The following is a 23201-nucleotide window of genomic DNA, read 5'->3' on the forward strand; positions in this document are numbered from 1 at the left end:
AGAGGGAGGAAAACTTCCTGGCTGGGGCTCCGGGCCCGCTCCCTTTGCCAACCCTCCGGTCCCGCCTACCGGTGCCCTTCACTTCCCCACCCCTCTCCCGGCACCCCCAGTGTCCGCCATGGCCAAAGCCTACGACCACCTCTTCAAGTTGCTGCTGATCGGGGACTCAGGGGTGGGCAAGACTTGTCTGATCATTCGCTTTGCAGAGGACAACTTCAACAACACTTATATCTCCACCATCGGTGAGCCCACTGGCCATAGCCTAGATCCCCAGCTACCCCATACCCTCATTCCTAGGCTGTTGGATTACTAGTGGCCCGCTTTAGAGTCCGGCTTCTGGACTCCAGTCCCTCAGCCTCTCTCTCTCAGACCCATCCCCTTTATATGTCTCAGGATGGTACCCAAACCTCTAACCTCTCTGAGACCTCCAGATCACTCCTCAGTTGTGCCTGCGCCAACCCCTATTTTCTTGGTGCCACCTGTCTCCCTTGTCTCCACAAATTCACATGAACCCGAGTCTGTTTCCCTCTCATCTCCTCTTCCCCCACCCTCATCCACCTAGAACTCTTGCTCCATTCTCCACATTTCCTGTGTCTCCCTTTCCCTGACCATCTGTCTCCCAATCTTGCCAGCCTCTTTCTGTCCCAACTGAGTTACACACTCTCCCACTGCATTCCCACCTTACCATCTACTTTCCCGTCTCTCTGCCCCTCAACTTATTAGGGGGTTGGGGAGGGTGGCACAGAGGGGCTGGGTGTGCCCGAGAGCAGCCCAAGGACTGGGATCATGAATATGCAGTCAGCCTGGTAAGGAAGGTGGGACTGAGGGGACTTTTGGGGTCTCTGAGTCAGCCTGGTGACTCAGCCTGCTCCCTGGGGCTCCTCATTGGCTCAGGGGAGGTACACAAGTTTCCACTAAGAACATTGTCTCCCCTCCTCCCCCTCATCGTTCTTAACCTCCTCTAGCCTGGGTAGTAAGACCAGGAGAGTCTCAAGACAATTCTGGTTAGAAAGTGGAGGGGAAAATATCCCTCTCTCATATCTCAGTCTCAGGGGAATCTTGTTTAGACTCAAGTTTTATTGTTTCCGAGCCTGGCATACTATTAATCCACATGGACTGGTAGCAGCTTCCTTTTTCCTTGCTCTTCACCCTATAGGGTCAGGAGGCTCTGTGGAAGAAAGGAGAGTAGAGGGTTCTAAGACAACAGAAGGGAGAAGGAATTAGAAAGTAATATTTTGTGGGAGACAGATTGAATTGAGAGAGTTGTCAGCTGGCATGGCTGAGTGGACCCAAGAAGTGCCTTAAAGGCCTTTAGCCTCCTTGCAGAGTTTTCAACATCTTCTTTCCCACAAAGTCTATAAGATCTAAGTAAAAACAATACGCTTGCTGTACCGCTTTGAGAAAATCCCCGTAGTTTTCTACTTCCTGCAAGACCGCTTCCCAAGTGCCTTCCCTGCAGAATCTCTGCCCTGCTCCATTCCCGTCCCTCTCACCACGCACTAGCACGTGCACATACGTACATGTCTGGACTTCAGTGTTCCCTCTCCACCCCTAGGAATTGATTTCAAGATCCGCACGGTGGATATAGAGGGGAAAAAGATCAAACTGCAAGTCTGGTGAGTGAATCCCCCAGGACTTCGAAACCAGACTTACTCATTTATTTCCTATAATCTGTAGTTTCTCTTTAGTTTCATTTCTCTCGCTTTCCCATCGCTCCTTCCAGTACATTTTCTAATTCCTTTCTGTCACCTCATTCAGATGTCCTTTCATCTCGCTCCCTGCTCACTCAACTATTTTCAACTTTTTTAAATTCTGTTGCCTGTCCTGGACCCACAGACACCTCTGAACTTGGCAACTGTCTAGTTAGCTCAACTGTCTGTTGAGCTATAATGTGGAAACAAGCTCTCAACAGTCAAAGAGCAAGTAGCAAAATTAAGACTTGACTCTCTGTCCAGTGGAGAGCCCTTAAAGCCAAGAGTAGAGGTTTGACCTGACTACCCTGAGGAAGCTGGAGACCCTGACTCAAGGTGTCAAGCGGTAAGAGGCTTAAAGGAGGCATTATACAATAGACAAGAGGAGAATGTGGTTCAATCCTGTTCTGTTACAGAATGACCTTCATTAGTTATTTCTCCTCTCTAAATCTGTTTCCTCATTTGTAAAATAGAGCCAGGAAAACATGTCTCACAAGGATAGAGGGAAGATGAGGCAAAATGACATAAATAAAATGATAATATACACAGCACTTGGCACAAAGTAAACAATAAAACAGATCTATTTCTTCAGCCTTTACCTTCGCTCAGTATCAGCCCAACAGTCTCTTATCCCTTTTTCCCTTTATTGTTTTCCTGATTCTGTTTAACACTCCTTGTTGCGAAAGCTAAATTCTTAGGGGATGGGAGTGGAATTCTCTCTTTGGAGACCTCTTCCCTTCTATCTCACCCCATGAAATATTCTACCCCTTCAGGGACACAGCTGGCCAAGAGCGATTCAAGACAATAACTACTGCCTATTATCGTGGAGCAATGGTATGAAGCATATTTCTGGACAAGGGATGATGTGATAGAATGTGCGACTACAGAGGGATAGGAGGTTGGAGCAGAGAAAAATGGGGAGGGCCATAGTGTGGGTTGCAGAGGGCCCCATATGGCCTAGTAATTAGTCTTGTGGATAGAATTTACAGGGTCACTTAGAGGGCAGTGGGAAGCCTGAAGAGGGGAATATGGTACAAGCCTCCATTGTGAACTCTGCCATTCCCCAGGGCATTATCCTAGTATATGACATCACAGATGAGAAATCCTTCGAGAATATTCAGAACTGGATGAAGAGCATCAAAGAGGTGAGGACAGTTCCAGAGAGGTGGGGAAATTGGGTAGAACCTAGAGGATGAAGGAGACTGTGAAAATGAGCAGGACCCAGCTTCTACTCTTATCTTTGCTCCCAGAACGCCTCGGCTGGGGTAGAGCGCCTCTTACTGGGGAACAAGTGTGACATGGAGGCCAAGAGGAAGGTGCAGAAGGAGCAGGCTGATAAGGTAAGAGCTGGTTGGGCAATGTTCCAGAACTGGGCCAGGAGGGCCAAGATAAGGCCGGATTGCAGAGGACCTGGCCACTGCCCTCTGTCCAACTCTCTTCTTACCACTTCTTCCCATGCAGTTGGCTCGGGAGCATGGAATCCGATTTTTCGAGACAAGTGCTAAATCCAGTATGAATGTAGATGAGGTGAGACACACCCCATCCTTCACCCCCAAAGAGGATTGGAAGACAGACTTATGCTCCCCTTCAACCTATCCTGACCAATCTCGCCTTTCCCCATTAGGCTTTCAGTTCCCTGGCACGGGACATCTTACTTAAGTCAGGAGGCCGGAGATTGGTGAGTTGGTTGTGCTGGGTGTGTGAGAGTGTGTGTGTGTTGGGGGTAAAAACTGATGAGGGGAACAATGCTAATACTACCTGTGAGGGTGGATCTCCTTCAGTTTATGGCCCCAGCCAGCCATTCTCACCCTGACCCCTGTACCTTCTCCCTCTAGAAAAACAACAATAAGCCCCCCAGCACTGACCTGAAAACTTGTGACAAGAAGAATACCAACAAGTGCTCCTTGGCCTGACGACTCCTTTCTGCCTCTCCACCCTAAGCCTGGAGACTGAATCTGAGGAAGGCGGGGCTGAGGGACTGGGCAGGGGAGAAATAGCAAATGGGGCTTGGAGGGGTAGAGATGGGTAGATGGTAGAAGAATGGGGAGAATATGGAGAAGAAAAAAAGGAAGGAGAGAGAAGGAAAGAGGAGAAGAAAGGAAGCAGGATAGAGTGGGAAGGAGAGGCAAGAAAAAGAATTGGGAAGGTGAGAAGGAAGTAGGAAGAGAGGGAGGAGGAAAGGAAGATAGATGGTCCTAGGCCTCAGACCTTCTCTGGGTTTCCAGGGCAAATATAAATGTAAATAAACGTTGATTTATTGTTACTGGATTGGGCTTTAGGGTCCTGAGAGAGGCTGGCTCAGTACCACCCTCTGAAGGCTTGGTCCTATGCTGTCACTCTGCATGGTCTTTCTCAGTATTAAAGGCCACCGTTTGCACAAATGTTCCTGGTTTGGGCAACTTTTGTCATTGTCGGAATCGCTCTCTACTCATAAACCTAATTCTTGTCTCTCTGAGGTGGTTGGTCTGCCTGAATCTGGCTGTGTTCCTGTGATGCCTAGTCTACAGGTCTCAGACCTTCCCCAGCTGTTTAATTGATGCGGGAGACAAGGAGCAGAGATTCTCTGAGATTGAAAGTCTGTACATCCTCTTTCCAATATGGGATTTAGAGGATCCTTGCAGGCAGAGTCTTGTCCAGGAGATTCTAAAAGAGAAGGACTCTTTCCTGGGCCTTCCCAAGAGAGTGATAACCCTAGCCTCAGAGAAACAGGAGAACCAGTATTTTTTATTCATTGATTTCTGCAAGCATCTTTGGTTCTGCCAAAAATCCCTTTAAGTAAGTAGTAAGTATTATTACCTGCTCTGATAGGAGGAGAAAATGAGACAGAAAAAAGGTTCATTTAGTCATAAATATTTATTGAGCATCTACTCTGTGCCAAGCACAGTGGTCAAGTTAAAATAACCTCTGGGTGGTACTTAAAGGAAGAGGGACAAGTAAAATTTAACAAAAACAGCTCCTAACGACTGAATAACAAAGAAGCAAAACTACTGACATGCAAAAGAACCATGAACAAAAAACCTAGGCTTGAGTTCCCTTAAGTATACATAGATCCTATTTGTTCTTCACAGTATTTTTTTTAGTTTCCACTATTTTTAGAAAATATTGTCTTCTAAATAGCATTTGCACAGTACAAATGCTTGTTCAGAAAAAAAAACTGAACAAATAGATTTTATAATTAGATGGTTTTGTAGAATTTGCATTTTAGTTAGTATTTCTATAGTCCTCTAAATATGCTCCATAAATTTATGCTTATACCAACATTATATAAATATGCTCTTGCCAGCACTATTTTTTTATATTTGAAATCTTTGAAAAAGAAAAGACATGTTTTGATTTGCATCTGTTTGATTAGTAAATTTGCAATTTCTTTTTAAATTTTAAATTACTTTTTTAATTGAAGGATAATTGCTTTACAGAATTGTGTTGGTTTCTGCCAAACATCAGCATGAATCAGCCATAGGTATACATATGTCCCTTCCCTCTTGAACCTCCCTCCCATCTCCCTCCCCATCCCACTCCTCTAGGTTGTTCCAGAGCCCCAGTTTGAGTTCCCTCAGTCATACAGCAAATTCCCATTGGCTATCTGTTTTACACATGGTCATGTAAGTTTCCATGGTACTCTCTCCATATATCCCACCCTCTCTTTCCTACCTTCCTGCCCGCACCACCCCCTGCTCCCACCCCACCGTGTCTGTGTCTGTTTTCTATGTCTGTGTCTCTGTTGCTGCCCTGTAAATAATTTCATCAGTACTGTCTTTCTGGATTCCATATGTATGCGTTAGTATATGGTATTTTTATCTTTCTGACTTACTTCACTCTGTACAGTAGGCTCTAGGTTCATCCACCTCATAGAACTGACCCAAAAGTGTTCCTTTTATGACTAAGTAATATTCCATTGTATGTATATACCACAGCTTCTTTATCCATTCATCTGTCCATGGACCTCTAGGTTGCTTCCATGTTCTAGCTATTGTAAATAGTGCTGCAATGAATTCACAGTATTTTTCTAAACAGCAAAATTATCTCACAGACTCGATCTTTTATCAAGATGATGAAAATATCAGGTTGGGTTTAGACAAAGTACCACTAGAAGTTTTACTCAAGGAAATGATCAATGTTCAAGGAATTTAAAACATCCTCAAGCCTGCAGTGGAGAAGTGGATAGCACAACCGTGGAGTCCTGGGCAGAGTCTTGGTGTGCTGCTGTTTCTGCTGGTAAAAGACAACACTCAGAAAAAAAGAGCCTGACAGTGCCAGAAGGACTAAGAAAATAATTTGGTACATGAATTAAGTATCTAAGCTTCAGTGGGGTGATAATCCTTATTGTCTGTGGCTTATGTTTGAATTCTGTACTCAACTGCCCAGCTAGTTTAATTCACTCAAGAGGTGAGGAAAGACTTGCATTTTGTGAGTCCCGGCAAGAAGACTGACGGGCCTCTTTGTCATACCCCAGAGTGGATATTTTAAAATCCAGTTTCAGCATAGAGACCGTGTTTAGTTGCTTGGTACAATTAGTGGGACTGAGTAAGGAGTAACAGAATGTTATGTTTTGACCAAAACTTATCATAGCTAAAAAATACTGAGGGGAAAAACCCCCATACCCTACTTTCTATCACATAGAACTATTGACAAATAATATACAAATAGTAACCTAAAGGAACAAATTAATAGTTACAAGCAAAATTGAAACTCAGCCCTCACCGGGGTATTGTTTTCTCATCTCCCACCCAATGATCTTTCCAGTCTGTTAGTTCTTGTCCTTGAGCAGTCAGATTTCAGTCTGATAGGAAGACAGAATCTATGGGACATAGCACGAGATACACTGTTTTTTTGGCTGTGCTGTCTTCATTGTGTGCAGGCTTTCTCTAGTTGTGGCAGGTGGAGGCTACTCTTTGTTGCGGTGCACAGGCTTCTCATTGAGGTGGTTTCTCTCGTGGAGGAGCACAGGGTCCAGGCCCACAGACTCAGCAGTTGCAGTGCGCAAGCTTTAGAGCACTTGGGCTTCAGTAGTTGCAGAGTGTGGTCTTGGTAGTTGCGGCTCATGGGATTAGTTGCCCTGAGGCATATGGAATCTTCCAGGATCAGGGATTGAACCCGTGTCCCCTGCATTGGCAGGTGTATTCTTATTCATTGGACCATCATAAGAGTCCACACCACACATAATGTTAATTGCCAAAAGTGCTCTAGCCCTTATGGATGTGGGGGAGAGTAGCTGTGGCCTTTAGGCTAGAAAGACTTCTTGAGGGAGGAGAGTGTGGAGCAGAATTAACAAGGAAAAAGTATGGGAATTTCTTTGATTTTGAGAGGCAAGATACAGATTATTAATAGGGCCTAGATTTACTTGAAAGTGTTGGTTGCACAGTCATGTCTGACTCTGTGACCCCATGGACTGTAAACAGGCTTCTCTGTCCATGGAATTCTCCAAGCAAGAACACTGGCATAGGCATTGCCATTTCCTTCTCCAGGGGATCTTCCTGACCCAGGGATTCTTCCTGACCCACATTCTGCCAAGGTTTGACTCCACAGGGATGGAAAACAGGCACAAGTCTGTGGCCTGGGAGTTGAAAGTCTGGACTTAGGCCTCAGCTCCCCTACTAGCTGTATGATCTTGGACAAGTAACAGACTGAGCTTATTCATTAAACAGGGACAATACCAACTGACTCCTCAGGATTACAGAAGAGAATCAAAATGAGCTTAAATTCAAAAAGTATGATACAAATGTGAGGCAATAGAAGAAAACAAAGTACTTTAATGAATATTTCCTTTGCATCTTTCAATCCCATGGACATGTAGCCTGGTGGGCTACAGTCCATGGGGTCGCAAAGAGTCGGACACGACTTAGCGACTAAACATGGTCCCATCTAAGTAGAACTGAGTGGGAGCCCAGAGACAGGGGAAGGCTTCACATTCACAGAGTTTCGGATATTGCTGCCCCTTGAGGGAGGAGAAAGTAACAGTTTTGCCTTCAGCTCTGGAACGCCAACCCAGCTTCTCCCCTTGATCATCGCTCAAGGTGGGAATGGGGAGGAGTGTCAGAAAATCGGAGGCTTAATTGTGAGTCCTCGGGTTTTATGGAGAGAGGAAAGTCCTGAGAGGGCGGAGTGTCGTTCCTTTTCATGTCTCGCCGTTGCCCAGAGGGGCAAACAGGTGACAGCCCAGGGAGATACGGCAACGAACGATAGGCTGACCGCCGCCATTTTCTCCGTTCCCGCAAAAGACTACCAGGACCAGAATGCAACGGTGCGCCAAGCCAGTGGGTCACAACGCGCCGCACGAGTGCAGGGAGATCCAACTCCCAGGGAGCAGCGGGCGGAAGACTACGAGGCCCATCAGGCCAGCCGCGGGCCCCCGCCTCCCGTCACTGGCCTAGCTCTGGAAACGGGCCCGCGCCCAGGATCCTCCGCGCGCAACATGGCCGCGCCGGGAGCGGAAGCGGAGCCGAGGGAATGCTAGGGCCGTACGCCTCCTCGGCCTTTCGTCAGGACCGTACCGGTCGAAGAAGGAAACTCACGGTCCTACCCAACAAATCGCCGTGGCCATGGGGGCGTACGGACAGAGCCTTTAGTCTGATAGGCAACTCCAGCATTTCGCAGCCCTGAGTTGGAACCTCTCGGAGGACTGCCGTGTAAGCGCGGACTCTGCGTTCCGACCGAGGCACGAGGACAGGCAGGCAGGTCCCTCTGTCCCGACAGGTGCGACGCAGCACTCCATGCCGGCGGGCGCGGGGGGGCGTGGCCTCCCCCAGGGCCACCGCCTCTGCTGGTTGCTCTGCGCGTTCACTTTAAGGCTCTGGTAAGGAGGGGCTGAGGGCAGGGGAAAGGAGGGGCTGAGGGCAGGGGAAAGGAGGGCACGCGAGGATCGTGTTGTCCCCGTTCCCCGCGTCCCAGGACCGCGGAGGTGGAGTGGGGGTTCCCTGTTTCCTGGCTTCTGACTTTTGCCCCTTCTCCCCACCCGCTGCAGCCAAGCAGAGGCTCCCGTGCGGGAAGAGAAACTGTCAGGTGGGTGATGGTGAACTCGTCGCTCCTATAATTTTGTTTTGACATCTTCCCATATTCCAAGAGATGAGGTGGGAAAGGGCAGTACCACGTGGGACGAGGGCATTCAACAACTGTGCTGGGAAGTTGATGGGCAGAATTTTAGGGGAGAAGAATTGAGGGCAGAAATTTCGGAAGGAAGTCTGAGGCTTGCATTTCTCTTCCTCTCTAGTGAGCACCTCAAATTTGCCGTGCTGGCTGGTGGAAGAGTTTGTGGTGGCCGAAGAGTGTGCTCCGTGTTCTAATTTCCAGGCTGTGAGTATCTGTTTTCTCTCTCTTTTTTCTCACACTGAATCAGACTGGGACGGTGTGACTGTCTCAGGAGTGCCTTTGCATTGTCTTTTGGCCTTTTTTCTTGACGTCTCAGTGTAAGTCCAGATCTGAACTTGCCTTCCTCCTATTCCTTTCCAAGTTAATGGCGACGTTCAGCTAATAACTGTGGTCTGTTCAATTTTAATCTAGTAGGCTCCAGAACCTGCCCGTGCCTCTCCTAGGCTGTTGAGCCTGAAGCGTTCTTACTGACACATACTCCTGGTCATGTAAACACCACCCTGTCACCCCTCCCCCTCGCCCCTCCCCCCCAACTCCTCCTTAGTTCTCTGTTGTCTACCAGCCCGGAGCCATAGCACTTAGACAATTGGTCATGGTGCCCTGCTTCTCCTGCTGCCCGTTCCTAACATGTGCTGTGATGCTTTCCTCCTGGCAGAAAACCACCCCTGAGTGTGGTTCCACAGGATACGTGGAGAAAATAACATGCAGCTCATCTAAGAGGAGTGAGTTCAAAAGGTGAGTGCTGTTTCTCTTCTTGAACCCTCCTGGATCACTTCCTCCTGTGACTTTAGGTAAACAGTCCTGGCTCTTCCTTTTCCTCTGGAGGTAGCTGGCATATTGGAAAGGGGAGGGGATTTGAAGCCAAATTATTTGAACCCAAGTCCCAGCTCTCCTCCCATGATTTTTTATCAGTCAAATTGGTTAGTATCAGCTCTGTTTATCTCACTAAAAATTAAATATTTGAGGGGGATTAATACATTGTAAAACACATTAGAAGGCTGACTCTGGTTTTCTCTCTTCCCTTTGGAGATACCTTCATTAGGATGAAGCAGAAGAGAGATTAGAGGGGGAAGCTCTCTGATCTTTTCTGGGGATAACTGTTTCTTCTTGCCCTCAGCTGCCGCTCAGCTCTGATGGAACAACGCTTATTCTGGAAATTTGAAGGGGCTGTCATAGGTCTGGCCTTGGTCTTTGCTTGCCTTGTCATCGTTCGTCAGCGACAGCTGGACAGAAAGGCTCTGGAAAAGGTCCGGAAGCAAATTGAGTCCATATAGCTACTTTCTCTCCTTTCATCTGGGTCTTAGAAACCCTGCCTCAGACAGGAGGTAGAATAAACTGACTTGTGCCCCTGGTTCTCTGGAACCTTGTGGTAGCACCCCCTTTCTCTCATCTTCCCCATCTATATAATTAATGAGCAGAATAAAAAGAGTAAAATCATTTCCTTCCCTATCGGTAATTTGGTTTGGGGCAGGAAGTCATGGGGTGGTAGAGAGGGAAAGGGGGTAGTGATTTTAGGCCCCAGTTTACCAGGTACCTATCTTCTTCCTCTTCTGCTGCTGCTACTGCTAAGTCGCTTCAGTCGTGTCCGACTCTGTGCGACCCCATAGACGGGGGCCCACTGTCTCTGGGATTCTCCAGGCAAGAACACTGGAGTGGGTTGCCATTTCCTTCTCCAATGCATGAAAGTGAAAAGTGAAAGTGAAGTCGCTCAGTCGTGCTCGACTCTTAGCAACCCCATGGACTGCAACCTACCAGGCTCCTCCATCCATGGGATTTTCCACTACTTACTTAAAACTGTCAGGATATAGTTTTACCAAAAAAAAGTTTATTTCTTAGCCAAAACATCAGTTTCCCTTTAACCCTGTCCTCGAAGAAATAAAATCACAGATACATAATGAAAGTATTTGAGCTTCCCCCTGATATAGGCCAACTAAGCCATGGGGTACAGACATCAAGGGCATCTTTATGGGATTCAGAACCCTGAGGCCAAAGAGCCCTGAGTGGGAACCCCAGGAGGAAGCATAACAGTAGCAGAGCCCTGGATTCGTTATTGTGATTGGGAAGTGAGCCAGGAGGTGTTACAGCTCACATTTCATCTGCATGTAACACGGTTCTGATGTGCCTGCTGGGGCCTGCCCTCCCTCCCGCCTTCTCGAGCAGTGTTCTGGTTGAGCTGTTTGCACCCCTGGCCCCAGGTGGCCCCTCCAGTCTGGACTCTACCACTGCATTTTCAGGATTCTCTGTCATGTCCCTGTGAGTCAGAATGTTCCTGGAAATCACTGTGGAGTGAAGGAAAAAGGTCAGTAGAAAAATGCTCCCTCCCTTGGTCAGGGATCCTAGACAGGACAGGGCCTCCCTCCTATTTCTCTGTTTCCAGAAAACAGAGTTTTTCCTTGCCCTTGCCTCTCACCTCCATGAGGCTGGTAATCCTCAGGCCCGGCTTCTGGCAGGCCCTGAAAGGGGCTGAAGCTGGGCAAGATGATGAGAGCCAAGGAGAAAAGAAGGATCTGGGAAGAAGCAAGAGGACACTTGGGTTGTGGGGACCATCAAGGAAGGGAGCAGAGGGCAGAGTGACTAGGGGGCAGTTGAGGTCATCACAGATGGGATAATAGGTCCGTCTAGGAAGTGAGGTGCATGGGGTGGAAATGTGGCAGAAGGTGGAGGTGACGGGGGAGGTGGGAAATAGACCAGTGGTACCAGAACACAAGTGCTAGTCTGGGCAGCTTTGTTGGAGGTTTGAACGATAAGCATCTGCAGCTGGCGGAGCTGAGTCACCAGGGAGCTGGGAAACAAGGAACGAAGAATCAGATCTCTTGGGAACCAGGGCCCAAGAATGTATGCAGCACACTTCCCCCAACACGCAGACTGTCTTCACTCACATGTTGTGCCTCTCTAGCTCCTGGACTTTTCTCTGTAGTTCCTGGTTCTGTGCAGCACAGGCAGCCACCCTAGGGAGGGTGAAAAGGTCGGATGAGGTTTGGTAATCGTGCATCCCTGACCTCACCAGCCTTGGTAAGGACAGGGGCCCAGGCTTGAAGCAAAGAAACGTGAACCCAAACATACCTGCTCTCTAGGCCATCAATGTACTCCTTTTTCCGCCGCCGGCTATCCTGAGCTGACTGCTTGTTACGGATTTTCCTTCTGACCTTCTTGAGAACCCTCTCCTCTGCCTGGAGGCCCAGGGTGTGTCAGTCCTGGGCCCTCAGCCTCCCCCAACTCCTCAACTTTGTCCTGCTCTCCTGGCTCCTCAGAGGCCTTGATAGGGCTGCAGTACTGGGATACCCTTGGGGGAAGCGTGTTACCTTGGTGAGGGGTAGGTGAGAGGGTAGGGAAACCCCTTCCTGTCCCAGCAGCCGCTTCTCCTCTTCTGTCAGGAGCAAAGTTTGACAGGGCAGCTGCTGGGGCATGAGAGAAGATGAGAATGGAGAGAGGGTCATCCCATTCTCAAGACTGTTCCCCTCTCATGCCTCCTGGGGAGTGTTTCCTGTTTGCTCTGAGGAATAACAAACATGAAATGCAATGAGGGGCAGGGACCTTAATTCAGACAGACTCTCAGTTAAGCCACAGGGACTTCCTGAGGCTGATTAGGGAAAGAGGAGGTGGTTTTGTCGTATTTTTTGTCCACAGATTTAGGCCCTTGGCAGTCTGACTAGGCTAGGGAGGACCTATCCTGATGCATGTTTCTGCAGACCTTAAGAGTATCTGGAGAGGATATGGAGTAACTCACTAAGGTAGAGTTTGCTTAATCTTATAGCAGACAAATGATTTATCTTCAGCCATTAACTTCAGTTTGGCAGTGTTACTGTTGCCTGTCAGCCACAAGGAGATCCCTGGGGTGGTGGCTTGTTCTCCCCTCAAGTCTGAGCCCTACTTCTCAGACTGAAGTTCTGTTCCCTCTCAAAGAATGCCCCAAAGGCAACCAGACTGAACAGAGTATGTGGGGAGGGTAGATGGTGTCTGGTTAATGTGGGCCCATCAACTGAGTAGCTTACTTTTCTAACTAATACTCCTTTTTGAAAGATTTATACTTTGTGACTCAAAGTATATACTTTGCCTTCTGATGATCTTTGACTTTTTAGCTAAACCACTCTACCTCTGACTTTTTCTGATGTTCCTTTCTTGCTTCTGATACTGTTTGGTGCTATATTAGAGGGGTGTCCCTCCCAATCCACCTAATCAAAATCTCTGAAAATGAAGCCTAGACGGTATTTATTTATTATTTTCTTGGCTGTGCCATGTAGCTTGCAGCGTCTTAGTTCCCAACCAGTGATAGATTCCATACCCCCCTGCAGTGGAACCCTTGAGTCCTAACCACTGGATTGCCAGGGAATTCCCCTAGCAGATATATTTTAAAAACAATACCAGGGCTTCCCTGGTGGCTTGGTAGTAAAGAATCTGCCTGCCAATGCAGGAGACATGGGTTCAGTGTCTGATCTGGGAAGAGCCCATACGCCCTCAAGCCTGTGTCCCACAAGAGAAGCTACCACAATGAGAAACCTGCTCACTACAACTAGAGAGTGGCCCTCACTCCTCACAACTAGAGAAAAGCCTGCACAGCAATGAAGACCTAACACACACACAAAAAAAATTAAAAATAAAGAAAATTTTAAAAAAACAACAACTAGGACTTCCCTGGCAATCCACTACAAATGCCCTAGTGTTTTTGATGCACACACAAGTTTAGATGCCTCAGGCTTTTTAAGATTCCTCAGCCCAAGATTCTAAGGTGCTTGGCTTGGCTTCTGGTTTCAGCTTCAATTACAGATTTGCAGGGAGGCTAGAACTTACTCCCTGCCTTTTTGCACACAAGGAGTTCTTTTCAGGATAAAGAGAGGAACAGTGACCTGGGCAAGGCCCCTTCTTCATCCTCACTGCAAGGAACCAGCCCCGCTCCCCTCGGGAAGGTATGTGACGTGTCACACCCCTATGCTGTAACTATGGGCAGTGGGTGACTGCTGAACTATTGTTCCAATAAAAACTGTAATTGCAGTTGCTTCTACACCCTGTGCCCAGTAACCAGTTGGATTCCCAGGCGGCCCATCCCATTTCCATGTCCTGACTCAAGGCTGAGACAATGGCCCTAACTGAGTAGACAGTGCACACAGGACCAGGCTTTCTCCTGAGCCCTATCCTTGGATTCCCTCACCCTACCCTCTCCTTAACTGAGATATTACCCCCTTAACCCCAAGGGCTTCTGTCTCTCTTGTCCATTCCTGCTCACATCTCTCTGGCATTCAGGCCCAATGCCACAAAAACTGGGGCAAAGACAATGTTCAGCATCAGTTTCCCCTCCCTCAACCCCCTTTCCCCAGTTCTGTGTATCAGAGAGTACTGAGTCCAGTGACTCCCCGAGACTCACCAGGGCTGCAGGAGGCGCTGAGTTTACAGTAGGTGCCGTGGGCAGGATGTGAGCATCAGGAGGCAGCTCGCTGACCACGCAGGCGTCAGGCACCGCAAACGGTGGGCTCCACTGATCTGAGGGAGACGTAAGTGGCTGGGAGAAAGGATGTGGATGGCCACAGGCTCTGGGCAGTGGCATAGGTTGGGGAAACCCCCTTAACTGCAGGGTTAGGACTGGACCTGGAGGGCCAATGTCCCCTTCCCACAAAGAACACTGACCTAGTTGGATGGAGATGAGGCCTACAGCTGGCCCGGCTTCCCCCTGCATCCTCTCCAGGGTCCCTGCCTCATAGACAACCTCATAGAGGGCAGGGGAACTGGGTGGCTTGGTGGCAGGGGGACTGTCTGGATGGCCGGGATCCTCAGAGATTCCACTGTCACTGCCGGGAGATGCTTCTGAGCAGTAAACTTGATTGGGGTCAATGAAAAGTTTCAGGAAATCTTCAGGCTCACTCTCTTGAAGACCCTACAGTAGAAGAGGGTGTGAATGTGTATAGGGAAGAACTCTGGAAGTCCTATCTAATGTCAAGAGTAGATCAGTGTCAGTCCCTTCTGTCCTTGGACATGAGGGTAGTTACAGCTCATGTCTGAACTCTGGAAGTCCTATCTAATGTCAAGACTAGATCAGTGTCAGTCCCTTCTGTCCTTGGACATGAGGGTAGTTACAGCTCATGTCTATTTTAGGGGCTCTGTCTTCAGACCTCTAAGTGGAAACTGAAGCCTCTTGCACTTCTTACAACAAGAGATGTCTCAACCCATACCCATTCCCATTCATCACACTCACACAGCCGTGGCCCCCACTGCACTCCCAGCCTTGCAGCCCCTGTTCCTGTAGCCTAGTCACTGGAACCTCTGAAGGTGGACCATGGAGTCCCAGCTCCAGGAAAGATCCTGTTGAGAAGACATCTTCTGGAGGTTCCAGACACATGTCCAGCAGGTCAGGGGTACTGAAATCCATGGTTCTGCTGGGAGGCATGGGGGAGGGGGCGGCAGTTGCAGGAGAACGAGGGCTCTCCCCTCCCCCACCCCACAGTTTCTGAGCTCCTCTCCCTTTTCCATTATACCCCTTTCTCCCCTGTGCAGCCCCCTCAAATGTCACTCCAGCGATCTCGCCTTCGGCCTTATCCCTCTGGTTCAGACCAACAGGCACCCCCCCTGGGTATTATTACCTGTTTCGAAGAGCCCAGCCCTGCCAAGCCAGCCTAGCTCGTCGATGGCCCCAAACAGTACACCTTTTCTTTCTTCCAGGATCTCGCATCCTGGACCTGCCTAGCCAAACCCCGCCCCCAGCCTTACACTACAGAAGTGGGTTGTACCCAGCCAAGAGCCACGGCAGGGGAGCAGTATCTGGAACAGTGATGAAGGGGCTGAGTGTCCACAAACCGGGTTTAAGACATCAGCCTGGCCCCTTTGCCTCAGTTTCTCCTAGTGACAGCAGATCTTCCTGAGGGTTTGATGGCTCCTCAGGGAAGGCTAGAGATGTCTGTGAATGGAGCACAGGACGCTTGGTGCCTGTTCTCTAGCCGTCAGTTTTATAGACGGGAGACTTCGGCGGGGCTGAAAACAGGAGAGAAGTGTCCGTAGGACTGCCGCAGACTGACAGAGGCACCCCTCCCCCACTCCATGGCGCTCCTCCCCCAGTTGAGTCTGACTGGAAGCTAAAGAGGGGCTGTGCCTTGAGCCCGCGGGATTACCCTCTGCAGGCAGGCTGCTCCGTAACTGGTGGGAATTGGCTGTCAAGAGAGAGGCGGAGAGAGGCCAGTGCAGCCAGAGCATTTATTTGTCTGACAGGGATTTGGTTCATGAAAAGGAGGGTAAGAGCCAGACGATTTACAGTAGGGAAGGGGGTGGGGTGAGGGGAAGTTCCGGGAATGTGGGCAGAGGCTTGGTTTGGTTTCACTTGCCACGTGACTCCGAATCTAGGCCGGGAGTAAATAACCAGACAGCGCTTTGACTTTGGAAAGTCGCGCAATCGTGGGTTGTTCAAATCCGTAATCCATGCATTATGCTATTGATAAAGAACAGCAATTATGTATACATACTCACAGGTTAACTAATGGAGGGACAAGGGTCTAGAAAATTGCAAAAGGTTAAAATACTCTGATGTGGTTTGGGAGTTTGACTAATTTTTTGCATATAGTTACCAGTAATAGTATCCAGTATGTATTCTGCATTTGTATAATTTACAATTTTACCAAAGAGGAGACAGATAACATAACACAAATGTAATAACACCAAAAGTTGGGACATTTTGCCTTCATCTAGAGACTGATGGCCCAGGAACTCACTTTGAATAAAATAATGGGGCTTCCCTGGCAGTCCAGTGGTTGGGACTGCCTGCTCCCAGCTCAGACAGTGCAGGCTCAGTCCCTGGGTGGGAAGCTACAATCCAACATGTATTTGGGCATGCCCCCCCCCAAATTTTTTTAATGGAGCTATACTGATTAGGTATGATTTTCATCTGCCTCCCAACAGTACTTCAGATAAAGATTAGTTCAGTGAATAAACCACACAAATTTGGGGCATATATCTGGAGAAAACCATAATTTGAAAAAGATACATGCACCCAAATGTTCATTGCAGCAGTGTTTACTACAGGCAGGACATGGAAGCAATCTAAATACCCATCAACAGAGGAAAGGATAAAGAAGATAAGGTACATATATACAATGGAATATTATTTAGCCATAAAAAAGAAAATTAACGCCATTTGTAGGAATGTGGATGGACTTTTGAGGTTATCATCCTGAGTGAAGTAAGTCAAATACAAATATCATATAATATCCCTTATATATGGAATCTAAAGAAAAGGTACAAATGAACTTATCTACAAAACAGAAATAGAGTTACAGATGTAGAAAACAAATTCACCATTTCTAGGGTGTAAGGGAGGGGGAGGAGTAAATTGGAAGATTGGGACTGACACATACATACTACTCTGTATAAAATAGATAGCTGGAACTTCCCTGGTGGTCTAGTAGTTAAGACTCTGCTTTCCAATGAAGAGGGCACAGGTTCGCACCATGGTCAGGGAACTAAGATCCCACATGCCTCAAGGTATGGCCAAATAATAAATAATAATAAAATAATAGATAACTAATCAGGACCTACTGTATAGCACAGGAAAATTACTCAATGCTCTGTAGTGAGCTATATGGGGAAAAAAATCTAAAAAGAGTGGATATATGTATATGTATAATTGACTTTTTTGCTGTACACCTGAAACAAACACAACATTGCAAATCAACTATACTCCAATAAAAAATTTTAAGTCATAATTTAAAAATAAATAAAGCACAGAAACTTGGGATGTGGATTCAGAATTCAAATGGGTATTCTTCCTGTGAAAATTTAGATAGGTTGAAGGTAAAGAGAAGAATAGGATCTAATCGTTATTGAGTAACTGATATATATGGTCAGGCATTTTTATGTTACCCATATAATTCTCATAGCAATTCACAGCTGGCAGAGGGAAGTTAAACGATTTTCTCAAGATTACTCTTGTTGATTAAAAAAAATTGCTCTATCTAAAAGCTCAGAATTATGTTTTATTTGGTGGTCTTTCTGAGGCCCTCAGGCCCCGGAGGCAGCCTCTCAGATAGCTCTGAGGGACAACTCCAAAAAGATAAGGGAGGAATCAGGATACATAGTTTTTGCAACAAAGACCAGGTATTCAGAACATCAAAAGAGTACTATTAATTAAAGAAAACCAGATATCTCAAGTTAATGAATTTAGCACTTCTCTGTGTATGGAAAGACATTAACAGTTTGCGCTCATTGAAATTATTTTGATTTGCACCTTAGCTATGTGGGGACACTATCCTGTTCTTTCCCATCTTGAGTCCCCTCAGGGGTTACTTTAGGGAGGTGGCTGCAATGACTAAGGGCTTGGCAGCCGGGCAGCCCATTCCTCTCCATTTTGAGTTCTTTCTGGGCTCACCACGCAGCTGTCCTGGCTTGATGGCTCCAACATCCTTTGTTTACTCATATGGCAAGCAACGTTTTTCGTTTATACTTTGTAAGTAGCTGAACCAAGATTTGAATGACTTGGTTCATTCAGGGAACAGAAAACAGAAAAGAGGCTGATGCAGCTGGAGGGAGAGAAGATAGAGAGATCCAGGTGAGATTGGAGAGAATCCTGGCCAGCTGTCCTGAGGCATGGTGAGGATAGACTGGGGTGTGCGGAGAGAGGCTCCTCATCAAGTGGGGTTTCAGCGACCCCTTAGAGGGGTCCCACCACTTTACCCACTTGAACAGGCAGAAGGCTGCACACGTCAGCTCCCACCATTGGTACCTCAAGAAATACTCTGCTAGCCCTCCCTTTCGATTCTTGTCTTTTTTTCTTCCTTGTGGGTGCTAGCAAGTGAAATCAAGCAAGGAAGTCAGTCTTAGGAATGGAATGCTTTCCTTTTGGCGCCCTGGTGCCCAGAAGGGGATCTTGGAATCTTCTAAAAGAGATAAGAAGACTTTGGCCCAGGACCAGGCAGATATCCTCAGAGATATGGAAGGCGGAAGACTTGGTAATGCGGGGGTAGGGTATGGAGCATCATCTTTGCCCGCGGAGAAACATCTAGCTTTCTCTTTTAGAATCTTCGAAGGATCGAAGCCTTTGTAGACCAGTCAGATCCGCGGGTCTGACCATCACCGAGACCAAGGTTCTCAGATCTAGATGCTCTCTGAATTCCTTTCCCTTGCTCGACCCCCCACCCGCAGCTCCGCACTCCCCCAGATCGTCCACGCCTCCGCCGGACTCTGGCTGCCGACCTCTGATTGCTCCTAGCTCACGTCACTCCCAGTCCGGCCCCGCCCTCTAGGCGCTGTCATTGGTCACTGGGGGGCCGGTACGCGGTGGACGCGAGGGGAGGGGGAAAAGAAGGGGAGGGGGCGGGAATTCCCGACTCGCGGCCGGAACCAAGCGGATGCCTTGCAGTGAGACCCTCCAGAGGTGAGTGCTGGGTCCCAGAAAGCGGGATCGGGGTCGGCCACCAAGACCTCCCCGAGCCTAAGAGCCGGAGTCCCAGCTCTCGCATTCTTCTTCAGCTTCCCGGCACTGTGGTGGCCTCAGACCCCGCCTCCCAGAGCCCGGACTTCCAGACACCGCCCTCAGTTGTTGGGTCAGCCCGTTCCTGGACCCCGGACTCCTAGGGCCCCTCTTTGGTCTTCTGTCCCCACATCCCAGCCCGTGGCTTGCAACAGTCGCTCTCTACTTTCAGAGGGATGGCGGCGCTGGGGAAATGGGAGCGGGAAAGCACCCCAACTCGCCCTGTTCAGGTGGTCCACGAAGCTATCCGTGACATCTCTTCTTGAACCCTTTTCGCTTCATCCATTCCTTCCTGGAGGGGGCGGCTGGCATCTACTTTGCTTAAAGGAGCCCAGCTCCCTAGTTTTCTGGGCGCCTCATGTGAAAGAGTAATGAGCTGTTCACACAGTCCCCATACCTCAGTTTCCCCCTTGCTAGGTCCCTGAATAATTCACTTGAAAGGGATAAAATAGGGGAAAGAGGAGTAGCCTCAGGTCAGGAGTGGATGAGTCACTCTGGGATAGGGAAGGTCAGAAAGTGGCTGGGATGAGGGAGCTGCATTCTGTGGGCCATCCTTCCCTTTTCTTTGATACCATATTTCCCTTGTGACCCACTCTATCTTCCTAGGTCTGAGAGTCATTGGAGCTACCGCAGCCACCATGGGGCCCTGGGGAGAGCCAGAGCTCCTGGTGTGGCGACCCGAGGCAGCAGCCTCAGAGGCCCCAGTGCCCATGGGACTGGAGGTGAAGTTGGGGGCCCTGGTGCTGTTGCTGGTGCTCACCCTCATCTGCAGTCTAGTGCCCGTCTGTGTGCTGCGGCGGCTGGGAGCTAACCCTGAAGCCTCAGGTAAGCCTCTCCTTTCCCCTGTTCCATGATGCTTGGCTTAGGGAAGTCCCTGGGGTTAAGGAAGTGGACCTAAGGGGGGACAGCAAGAGTGACCATTGCTTTGATTGGGTAGTGGGGCCTAAAGGGGGTTCATTTACTGATTCCTCTGTGTTCCACTCCTGCCCAGCCTCCCGCCAAAAAGCCCTGAGCCTTGTAAGCTGCTTTGCAGGCGGTGTCTTTCTGGCCACATGTCTCTTGGACCTGCTGCCTGACTACCTGGGTGCTATAGACGAGGCCCTGGCAGCCCTGCATGTGACGGTGAGCCCTGGCCATCTGCGTGTGACCCTGTGTATGTGGATGTTCAGTCACACACTCCAGGAGAGGTGGTTTGTGTGTCACTCTATGACTGTACGAGGACTCTTGGCCTGTGACCCCATGAGCTGTGATTTTTAGTCACAGAGCAGCACAACTCTGTGGGTTCTTACGCCCTCAGTCCTTATGTGACCTCTGTGTACCCTTTGAGACAGTGTGAGGAACCTTATTACCAGGTGCATGATCTACTTTGTGGGTGTCTCTAGTTCCAGCTTCCAGGAAGATAATAGCACTCCAAGAATCATCTTTACCCTCTCAGCACTTTCCTGAAGTGTTGGAGATAGAGGTCCCTACCCTACAGGCCTGGGATGGGTAGGAGACAATTTCCAGGGACCTGGTGTTTCTATAGCCCAAGGAAGAAGGATATGGGGAAGATCATGTCGAAGGCACAGAACAGTCTTATTGGAAAAACTGAGACAGTTGGAGGAACTGAGGAAGTAACACTGACTGTAACCATTTATGTCTGTGACTGAGTGACCTGTGTCTCTGTGTGACTGTGTATAAGCCTGATTGTCCCTGTGACAGTATGTGGCTTAGTGTGTGAGCACTTGGGAAAGAGGGCCAGTGTGTGGCCTACATGTCACACTTTTCTACGTCAGTGACTTTCAACTGGGGGTGATTTTGCCACCTTTCCAATCCACCCCCCTCCTACCCGCCAGGAAACATTCAGTAATGAAATATTTTTGGTTGTCCCAACTCAGGGAGGGACGGCTTGCCTTGCTACTAGCATCTAATGAGTATAGGCTAGGGATGCTGCTAAACATCCAACAGGGCACAGGGCAGCCCTCTACAACAAAGAACTGTCCGATCCAAAATGTTAATAGTACCAAAACTGAGAAACCGTGGTTTCCATGTAACACTGGGAGTGACACCATAATCTGTATGGCTGTATGTCATTCTCAGTCTGTGGCACCAAGTGACTGTATTTTTGCATAACTGAGAGTGGCTTTGTGTTTGTGTGGGACTCCAGGTCTGTGTAACTGGGACTAAACCCTGCATCTGACTCTTCCTCTCCCTTCTTGGCCTGTCTCCTGAACTCCATGCTGTCCCCTCTGCCCGCAGCTCCAGTTCCCTCTCCAAGAGTTCATCCTGGCCATGGGCTTCTTCCTGGTCCTGGTGATGGAGCAGATCACACTGGCTTACAAGGAACAGTCGGGACCACCACCTCGAGAGGAGACAAGGGCTCTGCTTGGAACAGTGAATGGTGGGCCACAGCACTGGCACGATGGACTGGGGGTCCCACAGGCAGGTGGAGCCTCATCAGCTCCCTCAGCGCTGCGTGCCTCTGTATTGGTCTTCTCGCTGGCCCTGCATTCAGTGTTTGAAGGGCTGGCGGTGGGGCTGCAGCGAGACCAGGCTCGGGCCATGGAGTTGTGCCTGGCTTTGGTGCTCCATAAGGGTATCCTGGCAGTCAGCTTGTCCCTGCGGCTGCTGCAGAGCCACCTGCGAGCACAGGTGGTGGCTGGCTGTGGGATCCTCTTCTCATGCATGACACCCCTGGGCATTGGACTGGGTACAGCTCTGGCAGAGTCAGCTGGGCCACTACACCAGCTCGCCCAGTCTGTGCTGGAGGGCATGGCGGCTGGCACCTTTCTCTATATCACCTTCCTGGAAATCCTGCCCCAGGAGTTGGCCACTTCTGAGCAGAGAATCCTCAAGGTCATTCTGCTTCTAGCAGGCTTTGCCCTGCTCACTGGCCTGCTCTTTATCCAAATCTAGAAAGCTCCAAGACAGGCAGGGAAGGTTGGGTACCACATGCCCTTGACCTCCCTCCCCCTCTCCCAGTGTGTGGGGAAAAGGAAGGAGTGGGGAAGGGAGGTATTGAGGGCCAAAAAGTTCTTTGGGAGATAGGCTTGGAGCCTTGGAGACTGTTTGTCCAATGAGAGGAAATTGGGCAGACAAGAGCCTGACCCCCAGGCCCAAGGGACAAAAGATGGTCAAGTCACTAGAGATATGATTAAGGGACATCAGGATTAGGGAAGACCGTGAGTGCTAGTATCAGGGGTCAGACACTACACATAGGGACAAGTGGATACTTGTAAGGCTGGAGGTGAGCACCCAACCGCTGTGGGGGAATAGAGGCGTAGAGAAGGCATAGGCTGAATTGGCAGCCCTATTGGTTCTAGCCCATTTCAGCCCTCTTTCACTTGGAGTGGTTTCCTCCTACTTTTCTTAGCTCCTACTTTCATATCTATCTTCCTCTTCCCTTCTCCCAGGGGACTAGTGCCAAATGGCCTCTTCCTGCCAGTTTTGGTACCTCCTCTGGCTTCTCCAGTCCTGCTCACTACTCTCTTTTTAAAGTGCCAAATAAATCCCCTCCTTCTTTCTCAAAGCACAAGTGAAGGTGCTGAGCCCTGGCCAGCACATCAGTGGAAGGGTTCTCCTTGTTTTGGTCCCAGATGGTGAGCTGTGGTAGAAATGTTTGCTGAGCTGGGGATGGGGGCATGTTGGCAGAGTTACCACCCCCCCATTACTGTGGTGCACCCTAGGAGTACTGAACATGCACACGGTGCCCCAAGCCTAGATGATAAACACTGAGCTGCCAAAACTTTTTTTATACTAGAGGATCCCAAGGGGGAAGGGGAAGGCTCACCCCCAGGGTTATTTTTGGGGGAGGGAGGGCTATGCATAGGGCCATATTCTCTAGAATCTATTTTACTAACTGACCTGTTTTGGGAAATGTTACCCGAATAAAACAAGTTTCTATACATCTGTTCGGTATCTGATTCATTTGTCTTGGGAAAGGGGTGGGCACGTGGGGAATCTGAGAGAGTCTGAGTTTCAGATGTTTAGAGCTGTTTTAATAT

General features: G+C 48.9%; 4 protein-coding genes across 6 annotated transcripts; 3 read left to right on the top strand and 1 right to left on the bottom strand.

Annotated features, from left to right (window-relative positions):
• On the top strand, window positions 1-4072 carry RAB13 (RAB13, member RAS oncogene family). The gene is made up of 8 exons (XM_052637218.1): window positions 1-242; window positions 1556-1616; window positions 2465-2525; window positions 2759-2836; window positions 2942-3031; window positions 3153-3218; window positions 3316-3369; window positions 3527-4072. Exons 1-8 carry the CDS (start codon window positions 119-121, stop codon window positions 3602-3604), a joined length of 612 nt encoding a protein of 203 aa, XP_052493178.1. The 5' UTR covers window positions 1-118; the 3' UTR covers window positions 3605-4072.
• A 3993-nt stretch (window positions 4073-8065) lies between these two features.
• On the top strand, window positions 8066-10214 carry JTB (jumping translocation breakpoint). The gene is made up of 5 exons (XM_052637182.1): window positions 8066-8484; window positions 8653-8690; window positions 8899-8981; window positions 9433-9512; window positions 9895-10214. Exons 1-5 carry the CDS (start codon window positions 8402-8404, stop codon window positions 10049-10051), a joined length of 441 nt encoding a protein of 146 aa, XP_052493142.1. The 5' UTR covers window positions 8066-8401; the 3' UTR covers window positions 10052-10214.
• A 435-nt stretch (window positions 10215-10649) lies between these two features.
• CREB3L4 (cAMP responsive element binding protein 3 like 4) lies at window positions 10650-15751 on the bottom strand. The gene is made up of 10 exons (XM_052637178.1): window positions 15494-15751; window positions 14962-15142; window positions 14397-14643; window positions 14137-14252; window positions 12080-12172; window positions 11841-11947; window positions 11657-11725; window positions 11475-11559; window positions 11188-11284; window positions 10650-11056 (listed from the first exon to the last, which is right to left on the bottom strand). Exons 2-10 carry the CDS (start codon window positions 15133-15135, stop codon window positions 10863-10865), a joined length of 1182 nt encoding a protein of 393 aa, XP_052493138.1. The 5' UTR covers window positions 15136-15142; window positions 15494-15751; the 3' UTR covers window positions 10650-10862.
• Window positions 11041-23077, top strand: SLC39A1 (solute carrier family 39 member 1). Of its 3 annotated transcripts, none has more exons than XM_052637181.1 (4): window positions 11041-11076; window positions 19825-20043; window positions 20210-20340; window positions 21457-23077. In XM_052637181.1, exons 2-4 carry the CDS (start codon window positions 19857-19859, stop codon window positions 22111-22113), a joined length of 975 nt encoding a protein of 324 aa, XP_052493141.1. In that variant the 5' UTR covers window positions 11041-11076; window positions 19825-19856; the 3' UTR covers window positions 22114-23077. The 3 variants fall into 3 exon arrangements, with proteins under 3 accessions (XP_052493141.1, XP_052493140.1, XP_052493139.1); XM_052637180.1 differs by lacking the exon at window positions 11041-11076 and adding an exon at window positions 19068-19122; XM_052637179.1 differs by lacking the exon at window positions 11041-11076 and adding an exon at window positions 19407-19448.
• The last annotated feature ends 124 nt before the right edge of the window (window positions 23078-23201 follow it).

Source organism: Budorcas taxicolor, chromosome 3, assembly GCF_023091745.1.
Source record: "Budorcas taxicolor isolate Tak-1 chromosome 3, Takin1.1, whole genome shotgun sequence".
NCBI lineage: Eukaryota > Metazoa > Chordata > Mammalia > Artiodactyla > Bovidae > Budorcas > Budorcas taxicolor.

What these genes read in the sequence shown, in the direction of transcription:
- RAB13 (XM_052637218.1), top strand. Translation starts at nt 119, where the DNA reads ATGGCCAAAGCCTACGACCACCTCTTCAAGTTGCTGCTGATCGGGGAC. An exon ending in AAGATCAAACTGCAAGTCTG is followed by an intron (nt 1,617 to 2,464) that starts GTGAGTGAATCC and finishes CTACCCCTTCAG; the next exon opens with GGACACAGCTGGCCAAGAGC. An exon ending in GGATGAAGAGCATCAAAGAG is followed by an intron (nt 2,837 to 2,941) that starts GTGAGGACAGTT and finishes CTTTGCTCCCAG; the next exon opens with AACGCCTCGGCTGGGGTAGA.
- JTB (XM_052637182.1), top strand. Translation starts at nt 8,402, where the DNA reads ATGCCGGCGGGCGCGGGGGGGCGTGGCCTCCCCCAGGGCCACCGCCTC. An exon ending in GCGTTCACTTTAAGGCTCTG is followed by an intron (nt 8,485 to 8,652) that starts GTAAGGAGGGGC and finishes CACCCGCTGCAG; the next exon opens with CCAAGCAGAGGCTCCCGTGC. An exon ending in CGTGTTCTAATTTCCAGGCT is followed by an intron (nt 8,982 to 9,432) that starts GTGAGTATCTGT and finishes TCCTCCTGGCAG; the next exon opens with AAAACCACCCCTGAGTGTGG.
- CREB3L4 (XM_052637178.1), bottom strand. Translation starts at nt 15,135, where the DNA reads ATGGATTTCAGTACCCCTGACCTGCTGGACATGTGTCTGGAACCTCCA. An exon ending in CCTCATCTCCATCCAACTAG is followed by an intron (nt 14,253 to 14,396) that starts GTCAGTGTTCTT and finishes CGTCTCCCTCAG; the next exon opens with ATCAGTGGAGCCCACCGTTT. An exon ending in ATTGATGGCCTAGAGAGCAG is followed by an intron (nt 11,726 to 11,840) that starts GTATGTTTGGGT and finishes CACCCTCCCTAG; the next exon opens with GGTGGCTGCCTGTGCTGCAC.
- SLC39A1 (XM_052637179.1), top strand. Translation starts at nt 19,412, where the DNA reads ATGGGAGCGGGAAAGCACCCCAACTCGCCCTGTTCAG. An exon ending in CCCCAACTCGCCCTGTTCAG is followed by an intron (nt 19,449 to 19,824) that starts GTGGTCCACGAA and finishes CTATCTTCCTAG; the next exon opens with GTCTGAGAGTCATTGGAGCT. An exon ending in AGCTAACCCTGAAGCCTCAG is followed by an intron (nt 20,044 to 20,209) that starts GTAAGCCTCTCC and finishes ACTCCTGCCCAG; the next exon opens with CCTCCCGCCAAAAAGCCCTG.